The sequence below is a fragment of the Larus michahellis genome, chromosome 16 (genome assembly GCF_964199755.1).
Source record: "Larus michahellis chromosome 16, bLarMic1.1, whole genome shotgun sequence".
NCBI classification, from domain to species: domain Eukaryota; kingdom Metazoa; phylum Chordata; class Aves; order Charadriiformes; family Laridae; genus Larus; species Larus michahellis.
Genome location: NC_133911.1, coordinates 2,875,799 through 2,901,968, shown reverse-complemented (window position 1 = coordinate 2,901,968; position 26,170 = coordinate 2,875,799). Strand labels below are relative to the sequence as shown.

At 44.1% G+C, this 26,170-nt stretch overlaps 1 protein-coding gene across 6 annotated transcripts in view; it reads left to right on the top strand.

Moving 5' to 3' along the window:
- Positions 1–26,170, top strand: part of UBR4 (ubiquitin protein ligase E3 component n-recognin 4) — a 79,275-nt gene that overhangs the window by 49,244 nt on the left and 3,861 nt on the right. For all 6 annotated transcript variants that reach the window (XM_074560313.1, XM_074560312.1, XM_074560311.1 and 3 more), the window contains 32 exons: positions 563–650; positions 779–972; positions 2,023–2,262; positions 3,395–3,533; positions 4,057–4,182; positions 4,350–4,478; positions 4,926–5,269; positions 5,505–5,595; positions 5,967–6,051; positions 6,445–6,572; positions 7,285–7,414; positions 7,905–8,062; positions 8,598–8,707; positions 9,242–9,383; positions 10,143–10,224; positions 11,206–11,379; positions 11,813–11,934; positions 12,349–12,546; positions 12,673–12,753; positions 15,114–15,201; positions 15,604–15,731; positions 16,171–16,278; positions 16,507–16,626; positions 17,281–17,471; positions 17,794–17,967; positions 18,498–18,597; positions 19,166–19,384; positions 19,644–19,757; positions 20,066–20,208; positions 20,506–20,631; positions 21,454–21,648; positions 23,562–23,786. In XM_074560313.1, the coding sequence (XP_074416414.1) occupies positions 563–650; positions 779–972; positions 2,023–2,262; positions 3,395–3,533; positions 4,057–4,182; positions 4,350–4,478; positions 4,926–5,269; positions 5,505–5,595; positions 5,967–6,051; positions 6,445–6,572; positions 7,285–7,414; positions 7,905–8,062; positions 8,598–8,707; positions 9,242–9,383; positions 10,143–10,224; positions 11,206–11,379; positions 11,813–11,934; positions 12,349–12,546; positions 12,673–12,753; positions 15,114–15,201; positions 15,604–15,731; positions 16,171–16,278; positions 16,507–16,626; positions 17,281–17,471; positions 17,794–17,967; positions 18,498–18,597; positions 19,166–19,384; positions 19,644–19,757; positions 20,066–20,208; positions 20,506–20,631; positions 21,454–21,648; positions 23,562–23,786 (4,692 nt within the window). The remainder of the gene's footprint in view (positions 1–562; positions 651–778; positions 973–2,022; positions 2,263–3,394; positions 3,534–4,056; positions 4,183–4,349; positions 4,479–4,925; positions 5,270–5,504; positions 5,596–5,966; positions 6,052–6,444; positions 6,573–7,284; positions 7,415–7,904; positions 8,063–8,597; positions 8,708–9,241; positions 9,384–10,142; positions 10,225–11,205; positions 11,380–11,812; positions 11,935–12,348; positions 12,547–12,672; positions 12,754–15,113; positions 15,202–15,603; positions 15,732–16,170; positions 16,279–16,506; positions 16,627–17,280; positions 17,472–17,793; positions 17,968–18,497; positions 18,598–19,165; positions 19,385–19,643; positions 19,758–20,065; positions 20,209–20,505; positions 20,632–21,453; positions 21,649–23,561; positions 23,787–26,170) is intronic.

Below are 26,170 nucleotides of genomic sequence, written 5' to 3'. Positions count from 1 at the left end.
TAGATATTAGGAGACATTTTTTCACTGAAAGGGTTATTAAACATTGGAATAGGCTGCCCAGGGAGGTGGTGGATTCGCCATCCCTGGAGGTGTTTAAAAAAAGGGTAGATGGGGCACTTAGGGACATGGTTTAGAAGTGGCTCTTGTCAGGGTAGGCTAAAGGTTGGACTCGATGATCTTAAAGGTCCCTTCCAACCTCAGCAATTCTATGATTCTATGATTCTATCTAAAAAACGTGACATTCCATCCACTATCAGCAGTAGTTTGGTTTTAGCTTTTTTGCTTTTATTTTTGCTAACTGTTACAAAATACTAGAACAATTGGAGGATATAGACTTGCAGAATTAAGTGTTGTGTTTTCATACCTTGGCAGTTAATAATTATACTAAAACGCTGCCTAGTGAAAACCAGTAATTTTCAATGTGTTTTACATTATAATGTTTCTGTTACTATATCTGGGACTGGGACTACAGGTAAACTAAAACTATTCTGATGGAATGCCTTGTGTTTAAAATGCAGTGAACGCTGAATTACATATGTCAGTGTTTTTCCCCTCATTCCAGCACACTGTCTGGGCTAGTGGAATTTGATGGCTATTACTTGGAGAGTGACCCTTGCCTTGTCTGCAACAATCCAGAGGTGCCCTTCTGTGTAAGTAACTGCTGTTCTTAAATCCTTCCCTGTTTTAGGGACCCCAGCCATTTCCAGCAGCGTGATTTGCTGTGTTTCTGAGTTTTTGGGGATGTATAGGCAGCATGTCCTTGTTTTTGTCTTCTCAGTACATCAAGCTTTCCTCCATTAAAGTGGACACGCGGTATACTACCACCCAACAAGTGGTGAAACTAATCGGCAGCCACACCATCAGCAAAGTGACAGTGAAGATAGGAGACCTGAAACGAACCAAAATGGTCCGAACCATCAACCTCTATTACAACAACAGGACAGTGCAAGCCATAGTGGAGCTGAAAAACAAGTATGTTCATCCATGGTTTTTTGTGTGCAAGTCTCTGAATTTGACATTATGATTTCTGCTGAGGTGCCTGGCTTCTTGTTTTAGCTAACGTGAATTCTTAGACTATTACTCGACACCGTCAGCCCGCGTTGGGTGGGATTGTTTGGAAACTCCTACAATAAACTGTTGAAGAAAAGATGCAAATTTCAGCTAGAGCTTGAAATACGCCTGTTAAATTTGTGGATGCAAACGTTGTACAGGCTCAGTTTTAAGCACCTAACTTCATTGTGTGGAAACCGGTATTAATACCAAGAGAACCTCCTGGAGAATTTGACTCAGAAGGCGATTTGGATGTTGCAGCATGTCCAGAAATGCAGAAAGCGTTAACGTTAGTTGTTTGAAGCCATATAGTAAAATTAAAATGAGAAGCTGGATGGCCTAACACTCGGCTGCTGCTTTACCCACGAAAAATGGCTCCTTTTCAATACATTGCTCAGTCTGGAGCCAGTTCTGCTTATATGCTTTCCCTGCTTACTTCTTGAGATGTTCTCACCAGAATCAGATCTCTCTGGCTTAGGGATTAATCTGTGGCTGCTGCTTATTGCTTATTTGAAGTCTTAATCCTCTGTGACATCACAAGTGGCTGCTGTGGAGAGGATTATGATGTCACAAAGAGAGGATTCTGACTTCAGGTTGAGAATAAGCAGTGGGAGCAGATGAGATCTTTAGAAATAAATATCCTGTTTTCATGCAAATGTCCTTACTAATAAAAAAATGGAGGTGAAAATCCCTAGAAAATGTCTGTAGAATTAAAGTTTTTCCATGAGGCATCAACAGCTCTTTAATCCTAAACAGTCTCTCTCTATGAAGAGGATAAAGGCTTAAAATGTATTTCTGGCTACATATCATGTCAATACAGAAGCTAAGGAAACGAATCCTAGAACTGCTCTCCATTCATCCCATTTAAAGTAGATTTGGAGCTGAGACGGTTGCATTTGGCTTCTCTTTGTACGTGGGCAGGGAGGGTACTTCCCCGCTGGAAAACTCTGCCGCTTTCTTTCCTTTTCCCAGGCCGGCTCGTTGGCACAAAGCTAAAAAAGTCCAGCTGACCCCAGGCCAGACGGAGGTGAAGATTGATTTGCCGCTGCCCATTGTGGCTTCGAACCTGATGATTGAGTTTGCCGATTTCTATGAGAATTACCAAGCTTCCACGGAAACCCTGCAGTGTCCCCGGTGTAGCGCATCCGTCCCAGCCAACCCGGGGGTGTGTGGGAACTGCGGCGAAAACGTGTACCAATGCCACAAGTGCAGGTACGTCATCCTCGTTCCTCCCCACACAGCCAGCGCCAGGGGTTTATGCAGCCCTTGTGCTGTTGCCCAAGTTGGATGTTCAACAAAACGCCCTGCTATTTAAATACATGATTCTGGTTAATACAAGCGCACAATCAAATTAGTCGAGAAGTATAAAACAGGCTTACAGGGATTTAATGTTAATGCAGGCGAACAAAGGAAACCTGATACAACAATACTGAAAGAACGCAAAAGTTTCAGATCAAGCCCTCAGAAGTTTAAAAAAGAAAATTCCCAGGAGGAGGTTATTTTTGGCCTGCCTGTTCAAGGGCATGAGGCTGGAGTTGAATTCTACAATGGCAGGGGGGTTTCCCCGCAGGATCCCTGACTTAGCGTGCTGGACAGACAGTGCTCGCTTGTCTGTTCAGAGCTTTTCTGCTCTCCTCATTCAGAGCAGGGCTCCGGGCATAATTTACTGTGCGCTGTTCAAGCTTTCACTACAGTATTATAAATCCTTCTCTTTTATGAGTTTTGTCTCCTTATCTGATACCTCTTCTCCCCTTATTGTTGTCCCATATTCCTTTCTAATCCTCTGGGGATTCAAGGTGTTTAGCAGATTCTTTCCATATACCAGGTGATTACTGGAATATCGAAAGGTTTCCACATCCCTTCTTGAATTATGGGAGCTATAAATCAGTCCGTGCTGTGCTACTCTACTCTGCAATGGGGTAATAAGTATGCTGTAGCTCGTCCCACTGCAACTGGGCAAACACTGAAAGCCATTGAAAGCTTAGACCTTACAAAACAAAATGGTTTCCTTTTATCTGTGTTCTCGTAAAGGGCACAGTGCCCTAGTCTGATGTTCTGCTGGGAATTACTGTAGTTCAAGTAGAATTGTTAGGAACAAATTCACATCTGTTACTGCTTTTTTTCCGGCCAGGGCACCACTTCTGTAAGGGCTTTTTTGTTGCCTGATTTGTAGGTTTTGATTCTCATGTGTTTCTCTTGTGGCCGCCCCAGGGCAATCTGGTAGGTTAGACGTTTTAAGGGCCATACTTTCCTTTCACCTACTGAGTCCATTCACAGCTTACTTCATTGCCTCAGTTACCTTGATAAAGCTCAGCTGCATTCTTTGACCTTGCTTGCCTTTCAGATCCATTAATTATGACGAGAAAGATCCCTTCCTTTGCAACGCCTGTGGGTTCTGTAAATACGCTCGCTTTGACTTCATGTTGTACGCCAAGCCTTGCTGTGCAGTGGATCCCATAGAAAATGAAGAGGATCGAAAGAAGGTGAGACTAATAACAGATTCATTAATGAAATGCTGTACCTCTTGGCCAGGTCAACAGTGCAGGGGCATCAGAGGTCCATCCCTCTTGGGAGTAACATGAAAAGTAGTGCTCTGTCAAGGTTTCTCGATGAGTCCTTATCTACGGTCTTGCTCCACCAAATAAGTAATTTTTCAAAAGATATAATTCAATTGCTTTACTTATAAACTAGCTATCTAGCACTTCGTCTCTTTGCCTTGCTGTACAAGGGGGTGAATTTGGGTTGTGCTATATGTGTTACCATCCCATCTGAGGAGCGCTGCCAATGAATGAAGAACCTGTTGCAGTATGTGGCCCATCCCAAAGGACAAGCGCGCTGAGCACAGTGTCAGCAGGGTGGTACTCAGGGCAGAAGCAGGGTGCGGGATTGCTTTTTGGTTTTCCAGAAAAAGGCAAAAGAGACGGAAGACTTGGAGGTTGGTGGTTGTGGAATTAAAAATCATGTCTGAATGTAAAATAAGAGTTTCTTTTCCTTCTTTACTCTTAGGCGGTAACGAATATCAACACTCTCCTGGACAAGGCTGACAGAGTGTATCACCAGCTAATGGGACACCGACCGCAGCTGGAAAACCTGCTGTGTAAAGTGAATGAGGCGGCTCCTGAAAAGCCCCAGGTAACAAGGGACAGAGGGATCTTGCACAGAACTCCAGGCTGGGGAGACACTGGCCTCTGTTCTTGGCAGTACAGCGAAAGGTCCTTGTCTCAGATGCTATTCTGCAGTAGTTATTTTTGTGTGCAGCCTCCATATATGATTCCTTCTTGTTTTCCCCTCTGTTCCAGGATGAATCTGGAAGTAGTGGAGCGATAAGTTCTACCTCAGCTAGTGTGAATAGATACATACTCCAGTTAGCCCAGGAGTATTGTGGTGACTGCAAGAACTCTTTCGATGAACTCTCCAAAATCATCCAGGTATGTTGTGCTTTGATTTGAATTTGGGTCGTGTGTTTTCTTCTGTCACCAGATACATATCGGAAATAGAAAGTAAGATGTTGTCATTCTGCATTTAATGATATCATTAACAATAAGTGATCAGGTGCGTATTTTCAGGGAAATAACAAAATAATAATTTTTAAAAGCTATGGTTACCACCAGTACTATGGGTTCGTCACGTTTCCAGTGTTACATTGTGTGTAATGTAGGCAACCAAGCCTTTAAACTGGGCAGATAACTGGGAGTTAGGCTGATATTTCTAATGGATTTCCCAAGTCTGCCAATGACATGAAGGATTTCAGGTTTTGAAATGTTTAAAATGTTTCTCCATAAAATATACAGTGAAGATAACCTGTGAGAGGGATTAGCAGTTAGGTGCTGCCTCGCAATTCCTCAACTTTCATTTCTCCTTTTCTGTGTTTCCAGAAAGTATTTGCCTCTCGAAAGGAGCTCCTGGAATATGATCTCCAACAGAGAGAGGCAGCAACAAAGTCCTCGCGAACCACTGTCCAACCCACGTTTACTGCCAGCCAGTATCGTGCCTTGTCTGTTTTAGGCTGTGGCCACACGTCATCGACTAAATGCTATGGCTGTGCCTCAGCCGTCACTGAACACTGCATAACGTTGCTCCGGGCTTTGGCGACCAACTCTGCCATCAGGCATATCCTTGTGTCCCAGGGCCTTATCCGAGAGCTTTTTGACTACAACTTGCGCCGGGGCGCAGCCACTATGCGGGAGGAGGTCCGTCAGCTCATGTGCCTTCTGATCAGGTTAGATCTGATTCAGGGTTTGCAGCCCTCTGACTTCCAGTGAACTCTGGAAAGCCGCACGCGTGTAAATGCACAACCAGAAGGGAGTAGCTTTATAGGGGAGGTATCTTACATCAGCAAACTGTAGACTGTAACCGCTTGTACAGTTGTTACTCACTGAGCTGAAATCCCGGGAGCTTTTGCTATTTAATACAAGCACAGCATAACAGTGTTCTCTTTTTCCTTCTGGAATTAGGGACAATCCAGAGGCCACACAGCAAATGAATGACTTAATCATTGGGAAGGTTTCTGCGGCTCTGAAGGGACACTGGGCAAATCCAGACTTGGTGAGAGACTCCAGTCTTTTCCTATTTCTTTTTTCTCCCCCTCTGTGACTGCTGGTGTATTCTAATCATTGCGTCTTCTCTATTATCATGGTCTATTTGTAATATGGAAGGTGTCTGTATCTTGATAGGAATTAAGATAAATGTTAGAGTAAAGCATAAAATGATGGGATTAAGTTTCCTCAGGCAGTTCTGCCTGTTTTAGCTGTTGCTTGCAGCTCACAAATAGATTGCCAGTCGTCCCAAATGGGCATGGGATTAAATTTACTTAGATGGATGTGTTTTGAACCTGTGTTTTTTAAATATCAGAAGGCAAAAAGGATGGCTACGTCACCAAGACTTCTTAAGCCTTTGAACTGGTGTCTCTGTTACAGGCTAGCAGCCTCCAGTATGAAATGTTGCTGCTAACAGATTCCATCTCAAAGGAAGACAGTTGCTGGGAGCTCCGACTACGTTGTGGTGAGTTCAAACAGCTAGTGTGAAAGCCTTATTTTAAAATGCTATGCCCAGGTCTCTGCACTATAATAAGTAAGGGAACTGATACTGACTTAGCTTATGATTAGGGTTAAAAGTGGAGTTAGCACCAGATGGATTTGTTTTGGGGTAGTGCGTTTCTTGAAATGGGAGTGTTGAGAGATAGAAAGATGGAGGTAGAAAGGGAAGGATGGCCAGACTCTTGCTGTAATAAAAAATAATTGTTTTCCATCCGTGCCTGCACGAGAATGTGGTAGTTTTGCTTGAGGATATGAGGTCTTACCTAACTGTAAACGCTTTTACTGTGCCGTATAGAGCTGTGGAGGTGTCCTATCTGCAGATCTTACAGGAGAATGAAAATTTGTGTCTGTCTTTCAGCTCTCAGTCTCTTTCTGATGGCGGTGAACATTAAGACTCCAGTGGTTGTTGAAAACATCACCCTCATGTGCCTGCGCATTCTTCAAAAGCTGATCAAGCCACCTGCTCCAACCAGCAAGAAAAACAAGGTACTGCCTTACATGTTGAGCAAAGCATCTGAAAATTTGCTGATTAAGGTCCGTCACGCTGATCTCAGTGATTAATAACTTTGTGGGGAAGCTGGGGCGTGCTTTTCCTGGTCACAGTTACTAGGGAAGCACGAGTCCTGTGACTCTTGTCTTTGCAGACTGCAAATTACAGGTAATTGCTTTCCATTTTTTACTGTTCTTTGGTGGCTTTGACCACTACTGTTCAAAAGTAGTGGTCTTTGCTTTTTTTCCGCTCAGATTTGGGGCATGGGAAAAGAGCTACTTCAAAGCTACGGCTTGGTTATTTTGGGCAGGCGTTTGGTGCTTTCAGCAGCTTTGTAGAATCAAGTACTTTTGACACAAATTTTGAAATACAAAGCTACAATTCTGATAAAAACGATATTGATTGGCTGCTCCTTGATTGTCATTTAGGATAACGTTTGCAAGGGAGAAGATATGCTCCTGCTTTGATCTATCTATCTGGTAGTTGCAGATGGATGGCAAAGATGGGTTTACTGTCATTTCAGTAGTAACTGGAGTGAGGCATCTCTCTTAGTTCATCACTAACAGACAGTGTATACCCTGCTGTTGTCCAAGAGCTGCGTTTCCCTATTCATGGAGCAAACGTGACCAGTGATACACCTACAGCAGTTATTCATAGGGGAAGAGGCTGTGGCTTTCTGAAGAATCATAGAGCTTTTTTGTTCATTAGGATGTGCCTGTGGATGCTCTCACCACTGTGAAGCCTTACAGCAATGAAATCCATGCACAAGCTCAGCTGTGGCTTAAGAGGGACCCCAAAGCATCGTATGAAGCTTGGAAAAAGTGCCTCCCTGCCAGAGGTAGTCCTGTGCTTTTAACTTCATGCAATTTTGTGAAGGAACATGTATGTCCCTCCAGGTTTAATGAGGAGTGTACTTCTGTTAGAGTTGTGTTGGCTTCTGTCCCGTGCCATCTGATACCATCTTCACACTTAGCTGTGTAGTCCCTAGAGATCGTAGCACTGGCTATTCTAGGCTGTGTTGCACAAACCCTGAGCAGAAAGTGCTCAAGATAATCAGGGGGGTGTAAAAAACGAAACTTGTTGCTCATTTAAAGTTATACCAGCCAGTTGAAAAGCTGATTGAATTCCCTGAGAGGCTGTGGGATTTGCATCTGGCTTGGAAGTGAACATAGCTCCACACAGAAGTGAAAATGGCAGCAGAAAGAAATCAGAAGTTACTCAACTTCTCACCACGAGTTTGGAGAGTTCCAGTACGAAGACAAAAAATACAATGGCAGTTTGCAGTTAGTAGCTGCTGACAGTTCTCCTGATCTGTGTCAATATTGCAGGTATAGATGCCAATGGGAAACCTCCCAGCAAAGCTGAGCTTCACCAGCTCTACTTGTCGGAAAAATATGTCTGGAAATGGAAACAGTTCATGAGTCGCCGTGGGAAGAGAACTTGCCCTCTGGATCTCAAGCTGGGACACAACAACTGGCTGCGGCAGGTAAGCGTGGGTGAAAACTCCAGTGGGATGCACTGGGCAGAGTTAACAGTCAGAGAGCGTTGGTAATTCGCCGCATTTTATGTGCCTTGCAGATGGTATGAGCAATAATATTTGGGGGAGACTGTAGCTGACTTCATCTAATTCCAAGTCAGGTTTGCAGCTTTGTTCCCTTAAAAATACTCCATCTAAACGTTTATCCAACAGTCTGCATGTTCTTAAACTCTGAACCTTTTAAGTGCCATGGTGTCCTACCTCTCTACTTAGCTGCATTTTGACTACTGAATTTTCATAGGTCGTGGGCAAAAGTTTTTCTGCTTGTGTATGTGGATTAGCGTGTCGCCTACACAGTGCATCCTTTAAACATTCTGGTGGCGAGCAAAGTGGGCATTCTCACAGAATCAAGCATTGGGAAGAACAAGAGAACGCTGCCACCGGGTCACCAGACTGTCCCAACGTATGCTGTACCTTTTTGTAAGGTATCACCAGTTTATCTGTGCACATCAAATGATACCGTCTGTTAATGTTCTTCCCTTAGGTGCTGTTCACTCCAGCCACTCAAGCTGCCAGGCAGGCTGCGTGTACTATTGTGGAAGCTCTGGCTACCATCCCCAGCCGCAAACAGCAGGTCCTTGATCTCCTGACAAGGTATTTCTGTGTTGCCACACTTGAAAGCTCGAGCATTATTTTTCTTTAATTCGCATGAGAATCTCTCCCTTCTTCCAAGTTTTCTCACACCTCTCCCTTGTATACCTTTGGTTCACTGGTCTTTTTTGGCTGGATTCTAAAACTTAATTAGCTGGGATGGTGCAGATTTAGGGAGGCCTTTTTTTGATGCCTGGCACTAAGCTATTGCAGTTCTCTGCTTTTTCCAGAGGTTAGCAGATAGTGTTCAGCTGTGTGCACAACATTCTCCCTGCCTCTTAGACAGCAAAATGATAGGATGAACCCTCTTCTGACTCTTGTGACAAAACTTAACCCAACTGATGCTAGTAGGTACTCCTTTTTGGGACAAAATCCCACTTTAGTCATTGACCAATTACTATCAGTTATGCTGTTAGCTAGGAGGACAACAGGGAGGATAGATTTTGGAGGCTTTTTCTTTCTTTCCACGGTGTCCTTAAGCTGCGAATACCTGTTGTTACTGTGGAGTGGTTGTCAGCTTGTGTTTCTCTTTACTAGCTACCTGGATGAGCTGAGCATTGCTGGCGAGTGTGCGGCCGAGTACCTGGCGCTCTATCAGAAACTCATCAAACCGGCCCACTGGAAGATCTACCTGGCAGCCAGGGGGGTTCTGCCCTATATTGGCAGCCTCATCACTAAGGTACGGACTCGTATGGAGGAGCTAGGTAACAACAGAAAGCTTGTCCCTGACGTGTCGGTTTGCCTTTTTTTGCTTTGAAATCTTCATCTCTTCGTTCAGTGCTTTGTTGCTGACCTTTGGCAGGTTTATGAAGTTCACACTTGTGCGCTGTCATCTCTGAACAGAGAGCACTACAGTGGTTTTAGCCCCAGCTGTAGCATTCCTGAGTGCAAACTGGCCAGTACACATTAATTAACTGCTCTGGGGGTAGGTATGCTAAGGGGTATAAATATTGCTACTCTGACTTGGCACCAGGTCCAAGTTGGAAGCTGTTTCAGCTGCCAGGCTGGACTCTGAAAGCCCTTAACAACAAAGGAGGATTAGGTGTGCTACCGTTCCCTGAGTGTGAATTATGGCCTGTTGGAGAAGCACCATGTTTAAGTTGCAGTTTTCAGAGTGTTAGGTCTTAGGAGTTTGCTGTGGCGATCCCTTGTGCACTTCAGAGGCGCCACTTTCCGTATGAGTGGTGGCCTTGAGTCCATCATGGAGGGCCACTAGAGCAAAGCGGTGGTAATAGGGAGAAAAAGAGGAGGATGTTTGGAATAGTTTTTCTCTCCTCTCCCCATTCTCTCCCCACTGCCGCGTTGCAGTTCTAATTTCTCTGTGGCTAGCTCTGTTTCTTTGCTGTGTTCCTTTGTACCCCCCGTGTTAGACACTCGCCAGCCACTCATTATTGGCATTGCAGTTTCTTGTCCTAATGGGCTTGTTAATTATTTTCAGGAAATAGCTCGTTTACTCGCCTTGGAAGAAGCAACGCTCAGCACTGATTTGCAGCAGGGATATGCCTTGAAGAGTCTCACAGGTATTTGGTGGCATCAGCACAAGTCCTGTAGTAGGATTAGGGACGGAGTGATCGTTGTTCTGTAATAGCATGTAGCGGAATTTCACAGATACGTGATTCAGTGTTTTGCAATTGTCAGCATTGGATTTTTGCCATTAATTTAACACATAATCCCTAAATAGATTTTTCTATAGTTTTTTGTGGTCAGTTTGAGTTTTTAGTTACTTGAACTGTGGTAATGTATTATAAACAAACTTTGTCATATCACTTTTCTCCTTCATTTTTTAAAAACATGTATTGTACAGTATAATTCCTGGGGCCATTTGATGATTTATTCCTATCTGTTGTTTCCTACTTACTTGTTTTATGGTAGCTTTTCTTTTTTGAATCCTCTAGGGTATACTTTTTTCAAAAACTTGTTGGAAATGGGAATATATCATTAACTAGCTCATTCTTTTTCATATCCTCTTCCATGTTCTTAAAAAATTAACAGACTAATTCATAAAGCCTGGCTTTTTGCAAGAAAAAGCATGTTGATAAATATGTCATGGGAAAGAATCCAAGTGTTTGCTGATTCTTTATTACAGGAATGACCGATTTGGTGATGTAACTGATAAGTCACGTACCACACTTGCTGTCACATCATCAGGACTAGCCTAAGTATTAGAAGGGGAGCAGTCATCTGCGTTTGAAATATCTTTTGACAGAAAAATGTCAAAAAGTGCAGAATCTTCTATCAAGCCCTTAGAAAGCTCCTTATACCCTTTCCTCATACCCTCACCATGGTCCCATAAAGGCAGCTCTCACAGCCCAGGGTTTTGCCTCCAACCATTCAGTTCATAGAATTGAGCTTTAAACCACAGACTGATGATGTCTAGTTGTAAAAAGCTATTTCATTGTGCTGCTTTTGTGATATTGTGCCCTATTTGCCGGCCACGTGAAATTTAGGGCCAACAAATCAAACTCTCTCTCCTGCTGCCTGAGTATCTCGTTCCTTTATAGGTCTTCTTTCTTCCTTCGTGGAGGTGGAGTCCATCAAAAGGCACTTCAAGAGCCGCCTGGTGGGTACAGTCCTGAATGGTTACCTGTGCTTGAGGAAGTTAGTGGTACAGAGAACAAAGCTGATCGATGAAACCCAGGACATGCTGCTGGAGATGCTGGAAGATATGACAACAGGTAAAACCACCTCAGTTCCGTAAATCCAGAGTGTGGATCAACCAATCTGAAAAAGCAGATAGTTACAGCCACACAAAGAACTGCTTTCTAAAAGACTACTGTAGCGAGGGGTTTTTTTATGGCTTGGACCTTCCAATATTTCCTTTTAGCGCAGAAAAGGTAAATAACGTTCCTCGAGTCATCTATTATTTTCCAGGAATTTAAATTTCCTCCTTTTTATGGGATTGCTTTACTGGCAGCCCAAGCATGCAAAGGGTTTTCCTAATAAACATACCAATAAATAACCATTCATCTTTTAAGCAGTGGATATGCAAAAGAAGAGGGCACCAAAGTATGGTGCTTATTGCAGACGGATTTATTGTGTGTGCCGAGTTAAAATGGAACCTGTAAAATTAACTCCTGTGTCTTTTTTAATACTTCTGTTTCTTGGCAGGCACAGAATCTGAAACCAAAGCATTTATGGCAGTGTGTATAGAGACTGCAAAACGTTACAGCCTTGATGACTACAGGACTCCGGTCTTCATCTTTGAGAGACTATGCAGCATTATCTATCCTGTAAGCACAGAGATGGCTGTAGCACCGCTTGTGAAGTTAGACTTCTTAAATAGATACAATTGCTTCCATTTTGGCAAAAACCCAATTGTGTCTGCAATAATGATTTCGTAGTAGCCAGTGTAGTAGGGCTGTAGTAGTATCCCCTTTGGGGATTTTAGTATTCAAGTTCCCTGCTGTGGCATGCTCTGGGCAAAAAAAGCAGAACCAGGAGTATTTCGTGCTGAGGAGTTTGCTTACCAAATGATACTAGATATCCTGTAAATGCCACATGTGTGGCAACGTGCCGCAGGGTGCACCAGTGACAAAAGGACCGAAGATTTAGGGCCATCCTGTCACTTGCTACCATAAAAATGCAGGAATGGGAGCATGGTTAGGGGAAAACTTATTCACTCTGTCTCTGCTGCTGTTCTTTAGGAAGAGAATGAAGTGACGGAGTTCTTTGTAACTCTGGAGAAAGATCCCCAGCAGGAAGACTTCTTACAGGGCAGAATGCCAGGAAATCCCTACAGCAGTAATGAGCCTGGCATCGGGCCACTCATGAGGGACATCAAGAACAAAATCTGTCAGGACTGTGACCTGGTAGCTCTGCTGGAGGATGACAGTGGAATGGAGGTGAGAATGCACAAGTGTGGATTTCATGCACGGGTGTGTGAGGACTCCGTTTCTGGGCAGCTCATGATGGCTGGAATGGTGATGCAATCTGAGCTTGTTATTAACTTTTTGTTTTCTCCCTTCCAGCTTTTGGTGAACAATAAGATCATCAGCTTGGATCTGCCTGTGGCTGAGGTCTACAAGAAGGTGTGGTGTCCCACTAATGAGGTGCGTGTTTTCTCCATATATGTTAACAGCACAAAGCACCTGTCCTTGATACAAACAAAAAAAAGTGGCGGGGAATAAAAGGGGAATAAAAATCACACGAGTCAGGATTCATTTTCTGGCATATAATTTCTTGGATGTAATTGGTCAGCACCTTTTTGTGCTCTCTTAGGATAGACTGTTACTCAGTTCTGCGACATAAGTGATTTAAAAGCACATGATGCTGACCCAGGTGAGTGTATTGAACTTACCCGTGTAGCATGTCAGATATGTGAACTGTCTTCTCGAGTAATAAACTTTCTTACATTCCTTTGGGGAAACGGCTGAACTTTGTGTCACCGCCTTTCAAAGCGCATTTCACACTCCATCTGCACGTGCCAGTTTAATGCGTGTGTACAGACAGGGACACCAGATTGCTCCGTCAGTCTGCGCTTCAGAGATGAAACCAAGTTATTTATGCAGAGAGCATCCAACATTTCTCCATATTTGCACTTCTGCTCCTGTGCTTTTCATGTAGGGATCTCAAGAACCTGACAGATTTCATCCTCCCAGTTTGCTCTTAGTAGTGTGTACTGCCTGTTATTCAGATGAGTAAATGGACCCAACAGTCTAAAGGGACTAGTCCACCAAGTCACAGTAAGCTTGTTCCCGGGGTGGATGTGGTCCAGGACAAGCTCTTCCCTTCTTTTCTTGTAACCACTAAAATAAATTCCCACTGAGAAGGAATCCATCAGACTTGATCCTTGCCCGTTACAAATACGTTCTTTAGAGGTGCTGCTAGTGGCACTTGAGATCATAAAAGATGACTGATTTGCCCAATGTTTCTTGTTCGTTCCTCATTTACTCTTAGCTTGCAGTCGCATTTGACTGAAGCCTCAGTTTCCCGAAACCATTTATTTGCTATGCTTGTGAGGAAGAATTGAAACAAAATGCCTGTTTTCAGTGAATTACGATATGGGGAATGGTTCTCATCAAGCTTTATTTAAGTAAAAAAGCCTTCTGCACTGCAAAATCCAAGCCCAAGGCTAGGTGACAGTGATAATTCTTAGTAAGGTACCAGCTTGGATAGGGAAGTGAGGTGCTGGTCTTAATCTGGGAATTCTAATTTGAACTCTGATCGAGTTACGCAGGGAAATCATCGCACGTGCTGCCCCTGCCAGCCTGCCCGCTCGGAGCGGCGAGGTGCCGTTCCCGTGAGATGCTGAGCTGGAGCTGAGGTGCGGCTCTCCCGGGATGCAGCGCTGATGGTGAAAGGCAGAGTTTGCTCAGCGTTACTGTCAATGAACAGCTTTCATCTGTCTTCCTTTGTGTGCACCTCCGCAAAGCGCTTCTGGAGCTGCAGCTCACGTTCCCTAGGAAATAGACAGGCGCACAAGAACGCAACCTCAGGCCTCTTTTTGTTTCCCTTGTCTCTCACTGGCTTTTTTTGTTCATCTGCCATTTTACCAGGGCCCCTGTGGTGTTAATTGCTGGTCTCTAGCGTGGCCTTTGAGCAGATCTTCCCCCCGGGGCTTTCCCAGTGCTTATGTATTTGCTGTGACATTAAGCACTGCTTATTCCACATTAGGCTTAGCGCGCTCTCTGACAGGTTTTCTCTCGCAAGGTCTCCTGCTCCCAAATCTGGGATTTTTCTTTTCTGCTTTTTATTCAGACCTATGGATTAAAATGGAAAGTTTAGTGATATGCTGTTAGTATTTCCAGATGGAAATGCATCTGGAAAACTAGCCCTTTCCCAGGGTAAAAGCACAGCTTGTGCTTCAGTGGGTTTGGCTGTATCATTTTAGTAATATACTGTCTTACTGAAAGCTCATTAAATTGCCTTTTATTCCTCCTCTTCCATTTTCCATCACTGCAGATTTTATCTATTTGAAAGTGCTCATCCAATTAGCCTCTCCTGCTTCATTTACGGGGCTGTGCCTGCTCCCTGTGTTTCCCAGGTAATGCTGTGCAATACCCCTGGAAGGAAAGGTTGCCGTGGAAAACAGGCGTTTCTCTGTAGATAAACACGTTTTACTTGGCTGGATCTTCCACTGGTGCTAAAGGAAGCTGTTGGAGAAGACAGAAGGAGGAAGAAACTGTTTATTATCAGCCTGTCCATCTAATTGGCAATGCTAGGAAAAGGTGGACAGACCAATAGATGAGTTATTGATGTTTTTGCAGGTGGTGGCTTCACTGTTGTTTTTAATTTATCTCTGTAAGGGGAGAACGAGGGAGTGAAAGATTTCTCTGTGTTACCATCCGCAGTCAAAACAGCGCAAAGGAGAACTGAGGCTGGAGTGTCTGTTACACACTGTAACGAGAATCAGACTTACATATAAGTGTCCAGAGAGGTATAGTTAATATAATGCTCTCCTCTCTTGCAGGGGGAGCCAATGAGGATCATTTACCGCATGCGAGGGTTACTAGGAGATGCAACTGAGGAATTCATCGAGTCTCTCGACTCCACTACTGGTAATGCACTTGTCTCCTGAAAGCTGGGATTAGATTTGAAATCTGAGGTTTGCTGCAGAGCAATGACACTATTATCCTTACAGCAGTGAGCTTAAAGTTGATTGATGTTGCTTTTGCTACATTTACCTGCTTCACCTAGAGTAGAGGAGGATTTTAACAACCCTTTAAGTCTATACTTTAAATACGAACGCTTGCATGGCACAGGGACCATTCTGCCTGGCCCTGCTTCATATTCCTGCTTATAATTCTTTTCAAATTCGATACAGTTGAAGTGACTTGAACTGCTGGTAAATGTGTCCTACTGTACTCTCCATTTTTGCTTCACTGTTTTGTCCCGTGGGCTGCATGAGCTTGCCGTGTCGTGGCTGCTTCCTCTCCTCACAATCTGTGTCTGTCCTGCAGATGAAGAGGAGGATGAGGAAGAAGTTTATAAGATGGCAGGTGTCATGGCGCAGTGTGGAGGCCTGGAGTGCATGCTCAACAGACTGACTGGAATCAAGGACTTCAAACAAGGCCGGCACCTCTTAACCGTGAGTCTCAGCTTCCATTCTTTGGGGTCAGGAGTTACATGGTGGGAAATGCCACAGAGTTTAGTCAGGTTTAGTCGTCTGCCTTGTGTTGCAGTTTAAGTGTTGGAGCAGAGGTTTCAATTCACTAATTAACGAAAACTTGAGAAATTCCTTCTTTCCCTCTCCCATTCCTCTTGGTTAACAATTCTTTACAAAGACTTTGAAGTGTGCAGAAGCTGAGGAGTAGGTAAGACTAAATCCTATCGTGCTAGAATGATTGTTTTCTGCCTTGGCCTTACTTGAAAACCAAAGCAAGATGAGTATTGGTCTAAGAGTCTGCCTTGTACTTTACCCCAGAAGTCTGGAGAGTAGCGATATTATCAGGTGCTTTTAGTTTCAGCAAAATCCTCCTACTCATTTTTGAAGGTACTGAAGGGAATGCATTCTCTGTATTTTGTAGGTGCTGTTAAAACTGTTTAGTTACTGTGTAAAGGTGAAAATAAATCGTCAGCAGTTGGTCAAGCCAGAGATGAACACTTTGAATGTCATGCTGGGAACTCTTAACTTGGTAAGGATAACCCGGACTTTCATAAAGTATTTTCCATGGAATCCAATTAATTTAAACTCCCTCTGACTCTCATGCTGCCTTATGACAACTGTAAGAGATCTCAAATATTGCTGGACTGGCGCTGCAAATTATCTGTTAGCCATTCCTTGTCTGTTAGTGAGTGGAAGCACGTGGGTCAGTTAAACCAGTTACTGCTGGTATTACAATAACTGCTGCCATCTTCTCCAGGCTCTGGTGGCTGAGCAGGAAAGTAAGGACAGCGGAGGAGCGGCCGTGGCGGAACAAGTGCTTAGTATAATGGAGATCATACTGGATGAATCCAACGCAGAACCTCTGAGCGAGGACAAGGTGAGCGCCTGGGGCTCGGTGCGCGAATGGAAATGTTGACTGGAATTCAAGGCTTGCAAATATCTTATTACAGTGATGCTGAGCTTCAGGAGCTGTAGAGGTGTGCTGCATGGGAGTCTAACCCTTGTTACGCTTGCTGGCATGTCTTAGCAGGCCGTGGAGGTAGGGCAAGAGGAGTGCCCTGAACCAAAAGCACTGCGAGGCTTCTTTGGGATGATTCTTGCACAGTCGGGGTGGGGGTTATTAGGCACTGCTTGGATCCCTTCCTCCCTGCTTTGGGCCACAGGCCAGTGAGAGACAAGAAAAGACACAGCTCTGCCTTGTTTTTTTGAGTGTTTTCGTACATGTTGAAAACATGATTGATTTTTTCCAGCTAATTGAGGATAAAAGCAATATCTCAACTACACTGAGAATGAGAAGAGTTTCTTGGTCGTCTTTTGAAACTGTTGGTGTATAGAAATATGACATCCTTTAGGCTGGAATTATTAGACCTTTTTGTCTAGTAAATTCTTTAATAGTAAGTTGAAGAAGTCAGTTGTCAGCTAGAGGAGTTGCCAGAGCCATTCCACGAGGCATCTGGGACTGAGGCAGGGTTTTGGTCTTGAATGTTTAGATTTATTCCTGGACATAAATCATGATCTTCTTCCTTTTCAGGGTAACCTCCTCCTAACTGGTGACAAAGATCAGCTGGTAATGTTGCTCGATCAGATTAACAGCACTTTTGTCCGTTCCAATCTCAGCGTCTTGCAAGGCCTATTACGCATCATCCCTTACCTGTCCTTCGGGGAAATGGAGAAAATGCAGATTCTGGTCGATCGATTCAAGCCCTACTGCAACTTTGATAAGTATGTTGTCATATTTCAATTAAAAGCACATGAAATCAGTTGTACTGACAAGTCTATACCTTTTTTTTTTTCTCATTGATGTTTACTTCAGTGTAATGCAAAGCTTCAGAGATTCCAGGTGCATAAGCTTAATTTCCTATTTCACTTCTAAGCCATTTTAAAAAGAAATCTGTGAGCGTGTAGCTCGAGAAATAGGGCTTTAGAATGTATTCTGAGGTGACTAGAGTCTGAGTAGCTTTTCTGAGTCAGCGATAGTGCAATGAGAATTACAGGGAGAGATTTTTGGAGAGCCTCCAAGTTACCATTCCTTCTCTTCATTCAGGTATGATGAGGAGCACAGTGGAGATGATAAAGTTTTCCTAGACTGCTTCTGTAAAATAGCAGCAGGAATAAAGAACAACAGCAACGGCCATCAGCTGAAAGATCTCATCCTTCAGAAGGGAATTACGCAGAATGCCCTTGACTACATGAAAAAGCACATCCCCAGTGCAAAGAAGTAAGAGTCACTTAATGCATGTGATAATCCTGCACCAGCTTCTTTCATTTCATCCCCAAACAATCTTCCAAGAAAGCCGTTAACAAGTCCGCGTTCCGAAACATTCAGACTTGGTACAGCTGTGATGCAGAGGGTCTGGTGAGACAGTGCTACTACAGGGATGGGCTAAAAAGCCTGTAATCTTCCTATTTGATACCCATCCGAGCTGATTTCTTGGATATCATGATGCTTGTGCTTCCTGCCTGTTCCTTAGTTATTGCCCTGTAACGAGCTTTTGCTACTGATGGCCAGCTCATGAATGCAAAACAAATCCCAAGGCTGAGAGCTGACACTGTGGCTATTAGTGTGCACAACATGGAAGGGGGAGTGTGAATGTCACTTCGTTAATTAATGGAGGAGGGACACAGGGGGAAGGGTGCCTGTCTTGCCTGCAGCCTGCGCTCCGCAAGCTGTGCTGCTGGCTGACCGCCAGGTGCCTTTTCGGAACGGGTGACTGCCCTTCAGCTGCTGCCTCTTGTTTTTCTGTGCAGTTTGGATGCAGACATATGGAAGAAATTTTTATCTCGACCTGCACTTCCTTTTATCCTGCGCCTGCTCCGTGGACTTGCCACACAGCACCCTGCTACGCAGGTAAGGAGGCTGTCCTGAAAGCCAAGTAGGACACGACGTGGCTGGCTTGTTACGCTGCTTTTTGTGGCTGTAGCGAAGCAGTTATTTCTGTAGTAGATAATTTTATGCTGTTTTTCTTGGGCTTAGAGAGACACACCAGCTTTAGGTATCATCTGTTCATCAGGAAAAGTCTGGACGGCAGAGATTTTTACTTAAATACCTTCTCATTCTGTGTGGTGTGAAATTTACACACCAACGTGAAGAGGAGGTAATTTAGGACCAGGAACTTTATAGTATTTATAAGCTTCTCAGGGCCTGATTGTTGTTCTAAGAATGCTCTTTATCCAACATCCACATCTGACCTCTTGGTAATGGCCAGTGTAGAGGCAAATTGCCCCAGTCTCATACGCAGTTTTACAGTCCAGGGTCCATAATGTAGGAGCATCAAAGAAGAAAGTAAGACACTTGGCAAAAATTGTTCCAGATCAAGTGCTTCTGCTCAGCTGTTTGTTGTGGGTGGGATTGGAGGGAACCGTTACTGTTATGGGCACCTTTTTACTGAAGAAAGTGCTGTTTCAATTCCTCTTAGGTGCTAATAGGTACAGACTCGATTACCAACCTGCACAAACTGGAGCAGGTGTCTAGTGATGAAGGGATTGGGACATTAGCAGAGAATCTTCTGGAGGCACTGAGGGAACATCCAGAGGTGAATAAGAAGATCGATGCTGCCCGGAAGGAGACACGTGCGGAGAAGAAGCGTATGGCCATGGCAATGAGACAGAAGGCCTTGGGCACTCTGGGGATGACGGTAATGTCTGTTTGCACTGATGGCAGACGAGTGATCTAGTGACCTTTTGTTTCTCTCTTGATAAAACTGCCACACAAGGAGTTATGTAAAATGACTTACTGACAAATACTGCAGAGCTCAAGCCCATGGTTTGCCTGGTGCTGCTGGGAGAGTAAATACGGTTGCTAATAGCAGGCTGGGAAGTGGGGGGGGCATTCCTGTTACAGTGGTGGCGTTCATCATTGTCTTTTTAACCTGCTTGAGTTGTTCTCTCTTTCAGACGAATGAGAAGGGTCAGGTAGTGACCAAGACTGCGCTGCTTAAGCAGATGGAGGAGCTTATAGAAGAACCAGGTCTGACTTGCTGCATCTGCCGGGAAGGATACAAGTTTCAGGTAAAGTGAGATACGTTTGCAAAGGCCTCTCACCGCCCGAGGGGACGTGCCAGTATCCAGCTGCGCAAGGGTTAGTGTGTTGGCTCTGAATGATCAGGAAATCTCAGGTTTTGTTCTTGAGATCAGTAATTCCAGAGGTTGTTGGGAAGTGGAAGTGTGTTGCCAGTGAAAGCTGGAAAACTATTTGATCAGTGTAAGTTTGAGGTAGGGACTGGGAGGGATGAAATTCAGTTCAGTGTCAAAACAGCACAAAGTGTGAACTGTTTCCGAAGTGCCTGATCTTTAACGTAGCTGTTGTGTCATTGCAGCCTACAAAAGTCCTCGGTATTTACACTTTCACCAAACGCGTTGCACTAGAGGAGTTTGAGAACAAGCCCCGAAAACAACAGGGATACAGCACGGTCTCTCACTTCAACATTGTCCACTACGATTGTCACCTTGCAGCCGTAAGGTACGTTCTGATCACAAGCTGGGTAGTGGTGGTTCGTGTTCTTTTCCGAGGTGGTTTGTGAGCAAGGCACTGGCCTTGTAACTCAGGCTGGGTTTGCTTACGAGTTGATCACTTTACAGCCTGGAGACAGCCGTGGGCTTCTCTGTTGTGGTCTACTGTAATGTGCCAGGCCTGGACTCTGAAAAGTGAAGTCCATCATTTAAAGAAGCTGTGGAATTGTCAATTTTTTGATGATTTCTTAGATGAAAATTTGCATACTTCTAAATTTCCTGGGTGTGGCTTGCTTTTTCAATGCAGGCTGGCTCGCGGCCGTGAAGAATGGGAGAGTGCAGCCCTACAAAATGCCAACACCAAGTGTAATGGACTGCTGCCAGTCTGGGGACCTCATGTGCCAGAGTCTGCTTTTGCTACTTGCTTGGCACGGTGAGTAGAGAAAGTTACTTCTCGAGCTGTTCTGCATTTGGATAGGTGAGTCGGTACGTTTCCACCAAGGCATGCTAGTTTCCAATCGTGGAATCAGGGATGATGGCAGCTAAATCTTAGTAAACCTGAGCTATTTCAGATTCTGCCATCAAGAATACATCTCCTAAAAAAGTGCAGGTGTCTGCTTCTTGGCTTCGTATAAATAAATAAATTCATTACCTCCTCAACCCCTCGTCACTCCTGAAGATGCAATATGCAGTAACAGTGTTGATTCATTTGCGGCCCAGTGACCTCCTGCTTTACAAAAGAAACCTGTCTGACACCACCGGATTCCCTTGTGTAGATTTTCAAACCTCTGTTGGGTGGTAATGAGTTACAGCAGCCTGACCACGTACCTAGGGCAGATGGAGGTGGTTCATCCTGCTGACATTATTCTCCTCCACCTTGTGCTGGGTTTGTACAGCCACGTCAGAAATCAGGAGTGGTAACATCTTTAATGGCATTTCAGCCAGGGAGCTGTATCCCAAGCCCTGGACGTGGGAAAATAGTATCGATGAGTGTGTGTTTGTAAGCAGATGGAATTGGATTTGCTGGAGTAAGCTGAGAGCCTCCCTTTGGGGAGGTTAATCAAAGGTGGCAGCACTTGTCTTTTGTATCCTGTTCATTCTTTAAAGCTTTTTTATGAGATACTTGTGATGAGATACTTGCTTGATACTTTCTCTGGGATACTTGCGTAGATTCTGAGCTATGGTGTGGAAGAACAAACTGTATTAATTTTTTTTAAAGGTTTTTAATAAAATAACACTTACTGCTGTTTTTCAGACACAACACATACCTCCAGGAGTGCACAGGGCAGCGGGAACCCACCTACCAGCTCAATGTCCATGACATTAAACTGCTATTTCTCCGGTTTGCGATGGAGCAATCATTCAGCGTAGATACTGGAGGAGGAGGAAGGGAGAGCAACATACACCTCATTCCCTACATAATCCACACAGTGCTCTATGTCCTCAACACGTCAGTACCTTTCTCTTACCACAACCTCTGCCTTCCGCTCTTAGTCTCAGAAAGGTCTCTAAGGGCTGCAATCTGGCCTTTGTTACATGTTTGTGGCAGGAAAGATGGGAAATCGCAAAAAAGTTTTAGGAGGAACCTAATTGCACATCTTAAGCAGACTGCTAGAGGTTTACGTTGTTTGGAGTAAAGCGTTGCCGCCTGAACATGCAGGATAACAGGGAACCTATTGAGTAAAAGCAATTGGGAATTAGCTTGTCTTTCCATTCTAGATGTAATTATTACCTCTGGGGTGAGCAACAGGGTTATTAAAGAAGCACTGCCAGCTTAATTTTCTCTGGAGCAGACAGGAGAGAGACACTATGATGAAGTAATTGTTGTGAGTTGAAAACTTAACCCTGGTATCATTTTATCTGACATGAAAACAACAGAATCAGTTTTGGTTCCAGTTTTGACATAATGGAATTCTCCTGTAGCATTCAGGTCCATCAGATTTTCATGACATTTCTAATTATATTTTTTTTAATTTTTTTTTTTTTAATCTGTAAACAGCAACATAGGATATTTATACAAAGCGCAAGTATCAGGCATGTTTTGGCTTGACGCTATGTGTAAGTGTACAAATCTATAGACACCAAAATACTTTTGAGTGCATGAGCTGGTTTGGATAATACAGTACCCCGTGTGAAAATGTAATGCCCAGATGCCTTTTATTTGTGTACCTAGATACCAAGAGTCATATTAATTAGAAGAGGGTATAAATGTTAAAAGATATGCGTGTTCAACTAAGGTCGCTCCAAATGGAGTGCAATGAAATCTCTCTCGCTTTCCCGCCTGGAACTAATCAACATTCTGGCTCTAATACAATTTGTCTATTGTTTTTAATATCTATCTCCAGATCCCTGTGCTATTGTTTTCTGAGTCCCTTGGGAGACAAATAAATGAAACTGTTCTTTTCATCACGTTAGTCTGCTTACTGGCACCAGAGAGCCCAGAACCTGCTGTGCGGCTGTTGTATAAAAATGCATTATGTAGTTTCCAGACATTATTTTTTTTTCTAAAGACGTGTTCGATATTAAATGGAGAAAATGGAGAGCTACTAGTTGGCTACCAGCTGCGTCATGTAGCAAATGAAAAGGTCACACAACGCTGACACCCAGACACAGCTGTATCTGCTAGGATGCTGCTTTTATACCTTCCTGATAGAAAGCGTTTATCTAACTTAAAAATTGAGGGACTTCCCTGGCTGGCAGCCTCTTCCTGATGAAGTAGAGCAATAGAAACTGTGGTAACGTGGGATACGTCTTCGCGAGCTCTACTGTAACACGGAGTTTGCACGGTCAGCTCTGGGGTGTCAGGAGTCCTGCAGAGACTGGAGCTACGGGAAAGGAAAAAAATCATACATATATAAGCTTACAGTAAATACTCTGTCTTTTTGTTTTTGAAATTGGCCTGTATCTTCTCAGTGATTGCTTTTGTGGTAGATGAATAACATAAATTGATTCTAAGGTCTGGCTGTAGGAGCTGCAGTCACGTGCTTAGTGTCAGATGGGAGATGGTACAATCTGAACACATGGACTGGCTGGCCTGACTCCATTTTTTCTCTAAAAGAAAGGAAAAATAGCTCTACAGTAGTATTGCCCTGTATTGGGGCAATGCCAGCTGCCTTGCAGAGAGACACCTCTAGTACCGTACACAGCTCCAAGGAAAAGTGAGTTTGCTAGGCTTGCATGCTTCGCTGGGAGCAGATAAATCCTCAACTGGAGGATTAATTTGGGAAAAAAAACGATAGTGCACAGCTAGCACTGCTTTTCCCTGTGTAGGACTGCCTGAGTGCAGTACCTCAAAGCTCCTGAGATGTAGCAAATTCCCATGAAAGAGCCAGAACAGCTGCTGAAGCTTTTCTTGTGTTTCAGAACTCGAGCAACTTCGAGGGAGGAGAAAAACCTCCAGAGCTTCATGGAGCACCCCAAAGAGAAGTGGGTGGAGAGTGCCTACGAGGTGGACGGGCCCCATTATTACACCGTGCTGGCGCTGCACATCTCGCCCCCGGAGAAATGGAAAGCCATGCGAGTGGAGATCCTCAAGAGGCTCCTCGTCACCTCCCACGCACGAGTGGTGTCACCAGGGGGAGCCAGCAGGTTAGCCACGACCCCGCTGCTGCTCCTCCGCAGCTGCCAGCTTACTCCTGTGACTGTCACAGCAGTCAGAGCCACACAGCAGCTTATGGGGCGCTAAGGACGGGAGCGCGTGTATTTTAGAACAGCAGATATTTACCCTTCTGAGCGGCTCTGTACTCAGCGTCACAAAGGTAGGAGCAGGAGCGTTCGATTCGAGATGTTTTTTGGAGTGGATCAATCAGTTGATCAGTGGAAACGGGGCTTTTCCTAGGATTATAGCTAAAAGCAGGAAACCAGTAAGATGCTTATTTTGCCCCCGCCTCAAGTGAAACACTGTAGTAACTTGTGTGCTGTTTCAGAGCTGCTAGCATGCTCTCTGCTCGCCTTACTAAAGAAGCTGTTTCTGTGCTCTTTTGATCAGTGCACCAGCTTCCTTAAATAGAAAAATAGAAATAGAAATCAAATGCCATTGCTTTTAAGAAAGAAAAAAAATCAATAGCAGCTGTCAAGCACTTGAAATACAAGAATAAGTGGCTGTGCCTGCCTGACAAAAGCACATACTTCCAGAGAAGGAAGGGGAATTCCAGTTGGTGAAAAGATGATTTTAAATAGCTGTCATAATTAGGAATAAATTCATTATTATTCTAAGTCGCCTTAAAGGGCATTCTTATTCTGATGACATTAATTATGTGTTTGATAAAGTCATTACATTGTCATAACACACAACACAGCATGCATCAATGCTATTAAAGGCATCAAAAGTGAAAGAGCCCTTAAAGGGGCTCCTGCATTGATTTCTGTGCTGGTTTCTGCTGTTCTAGCTCAGCCTGCTCTGTGATCGTGTCTCCTCTTTCCACCACCCTGCCTGAGTTCTGGGAAAAGGGGTTTAACAGTTACAGGAGATCTTATCCGGGAGTTCTGTTCTCTCAGACACAAGGGCGTGCAGCTTTTCATGTGGGCTGCAGAAGAGACTGGGAAAGCAAAGTCCCTGTGTGGGTTTGCTGTGGATGTTTGGTGTTTTTTAAAAGCCTCAGCGAATAATTCTGTTTCTTTCCAGACTTATCTCTAAGCATGTATGTAGTAAAAACATATTGAAAGGGACATGGCAAGAAACTTGGAGCTAAACCATCCAATCTCTGGAATTTCAGGGGAAAACATTCAGAAATAGTTCTCGGGAATTATGTCAAGGTTTATTCAAGGGCTTTCTTTAATCCCTGCAGACTAAGAGAGCACAAAGCCTTCCACTGATAATACCTCTCAGAAATAGAAATATGGCAGTTCTCATTTCCAAGGGCTGTGCTTATTTGTTCTTGTGGAAAATCAGGAAGAGGGCGATGGACGGTGAAATGCGCTGCAGATTCCTTGCACCAATACCTTGAATTCATAGGCAAAGGGGAAGCCAGGGTCTGTGACATCAGAGTAATATGTCTGCATGCAAAAGATTAAAATTAGCATTCCACGTTGGATGCAGTGCAAGGGTGTTATCCGGGAGCGTCACCGTTCAGAGCACATCAGGGTGGCGTGGGCTGAAGGTCAGAGGGACGCAGGGACTCACTGCTGCCTTTCCTGGGGGAGATGGAGAGAAGTCGCTATAGGAACCAACGGCGCATCTAAAAGCAGCTGAGGATCAACTCGTGGTCCTAAAAAGGGCCTGTAAATCTTATTAATGAAGATGCAGCAATACTCTACATTCCCTCATACTTAAGTGAAGGCAACAAATACTGCCTGTGCCCTGTGCGGTGGTTAGGTGTTTTATCCGGCTGCTCAGCTGGACTAGCCAGCGTAAGGTAGATTTGAGGAAAATATAGCCAAAAATGTCTTCTGTGTCTGCCAGGAGCTACAGCTATCGCAGTTTGTCTGCAAGACCAAAGTGTGGGATATTCGGTACCTTCTGGGTTTTAGAAACACTTTGTATTTAAACCCAGAGATTAAATTACGGGGATGGATAGGAGTGTTCTAGGTTTGCTCCTTTTTGTAAATACAGTTTACAAATTCCAAAGGACTAATCAACTGCCCGATTACCTGCTCGTTATTACTGAACCAAGAATTCTGGCTAGAAAAATCCTATCGACGCTTTGCAGTATAGCTTTCATCTGGAGTTTGGGAGGAAACTATCCTTTTGATTTTTTTTATTTTTTTTTTTTCCCTTTGCTCCTGACTGTGACCTTTCTAAAATATTCATGAGAGAAGCGAGGCTCCCGAAGTGTTAATGTCTAACTTTCTGCTGGCAATCCATGCATAGCTGATGAGCCTGAACCAGCTTACATTAATGAAAACGCGGCAGCTATTATATGAAGTAGCTGTTCCAGAAGGTAGCTACCAGACTTAACCCACAAGGGCCTTTTAGTTTTCAATTAAAGGAGCAGACTCCAATTAGATCAAAACCATTCACATAAAAAGAAACT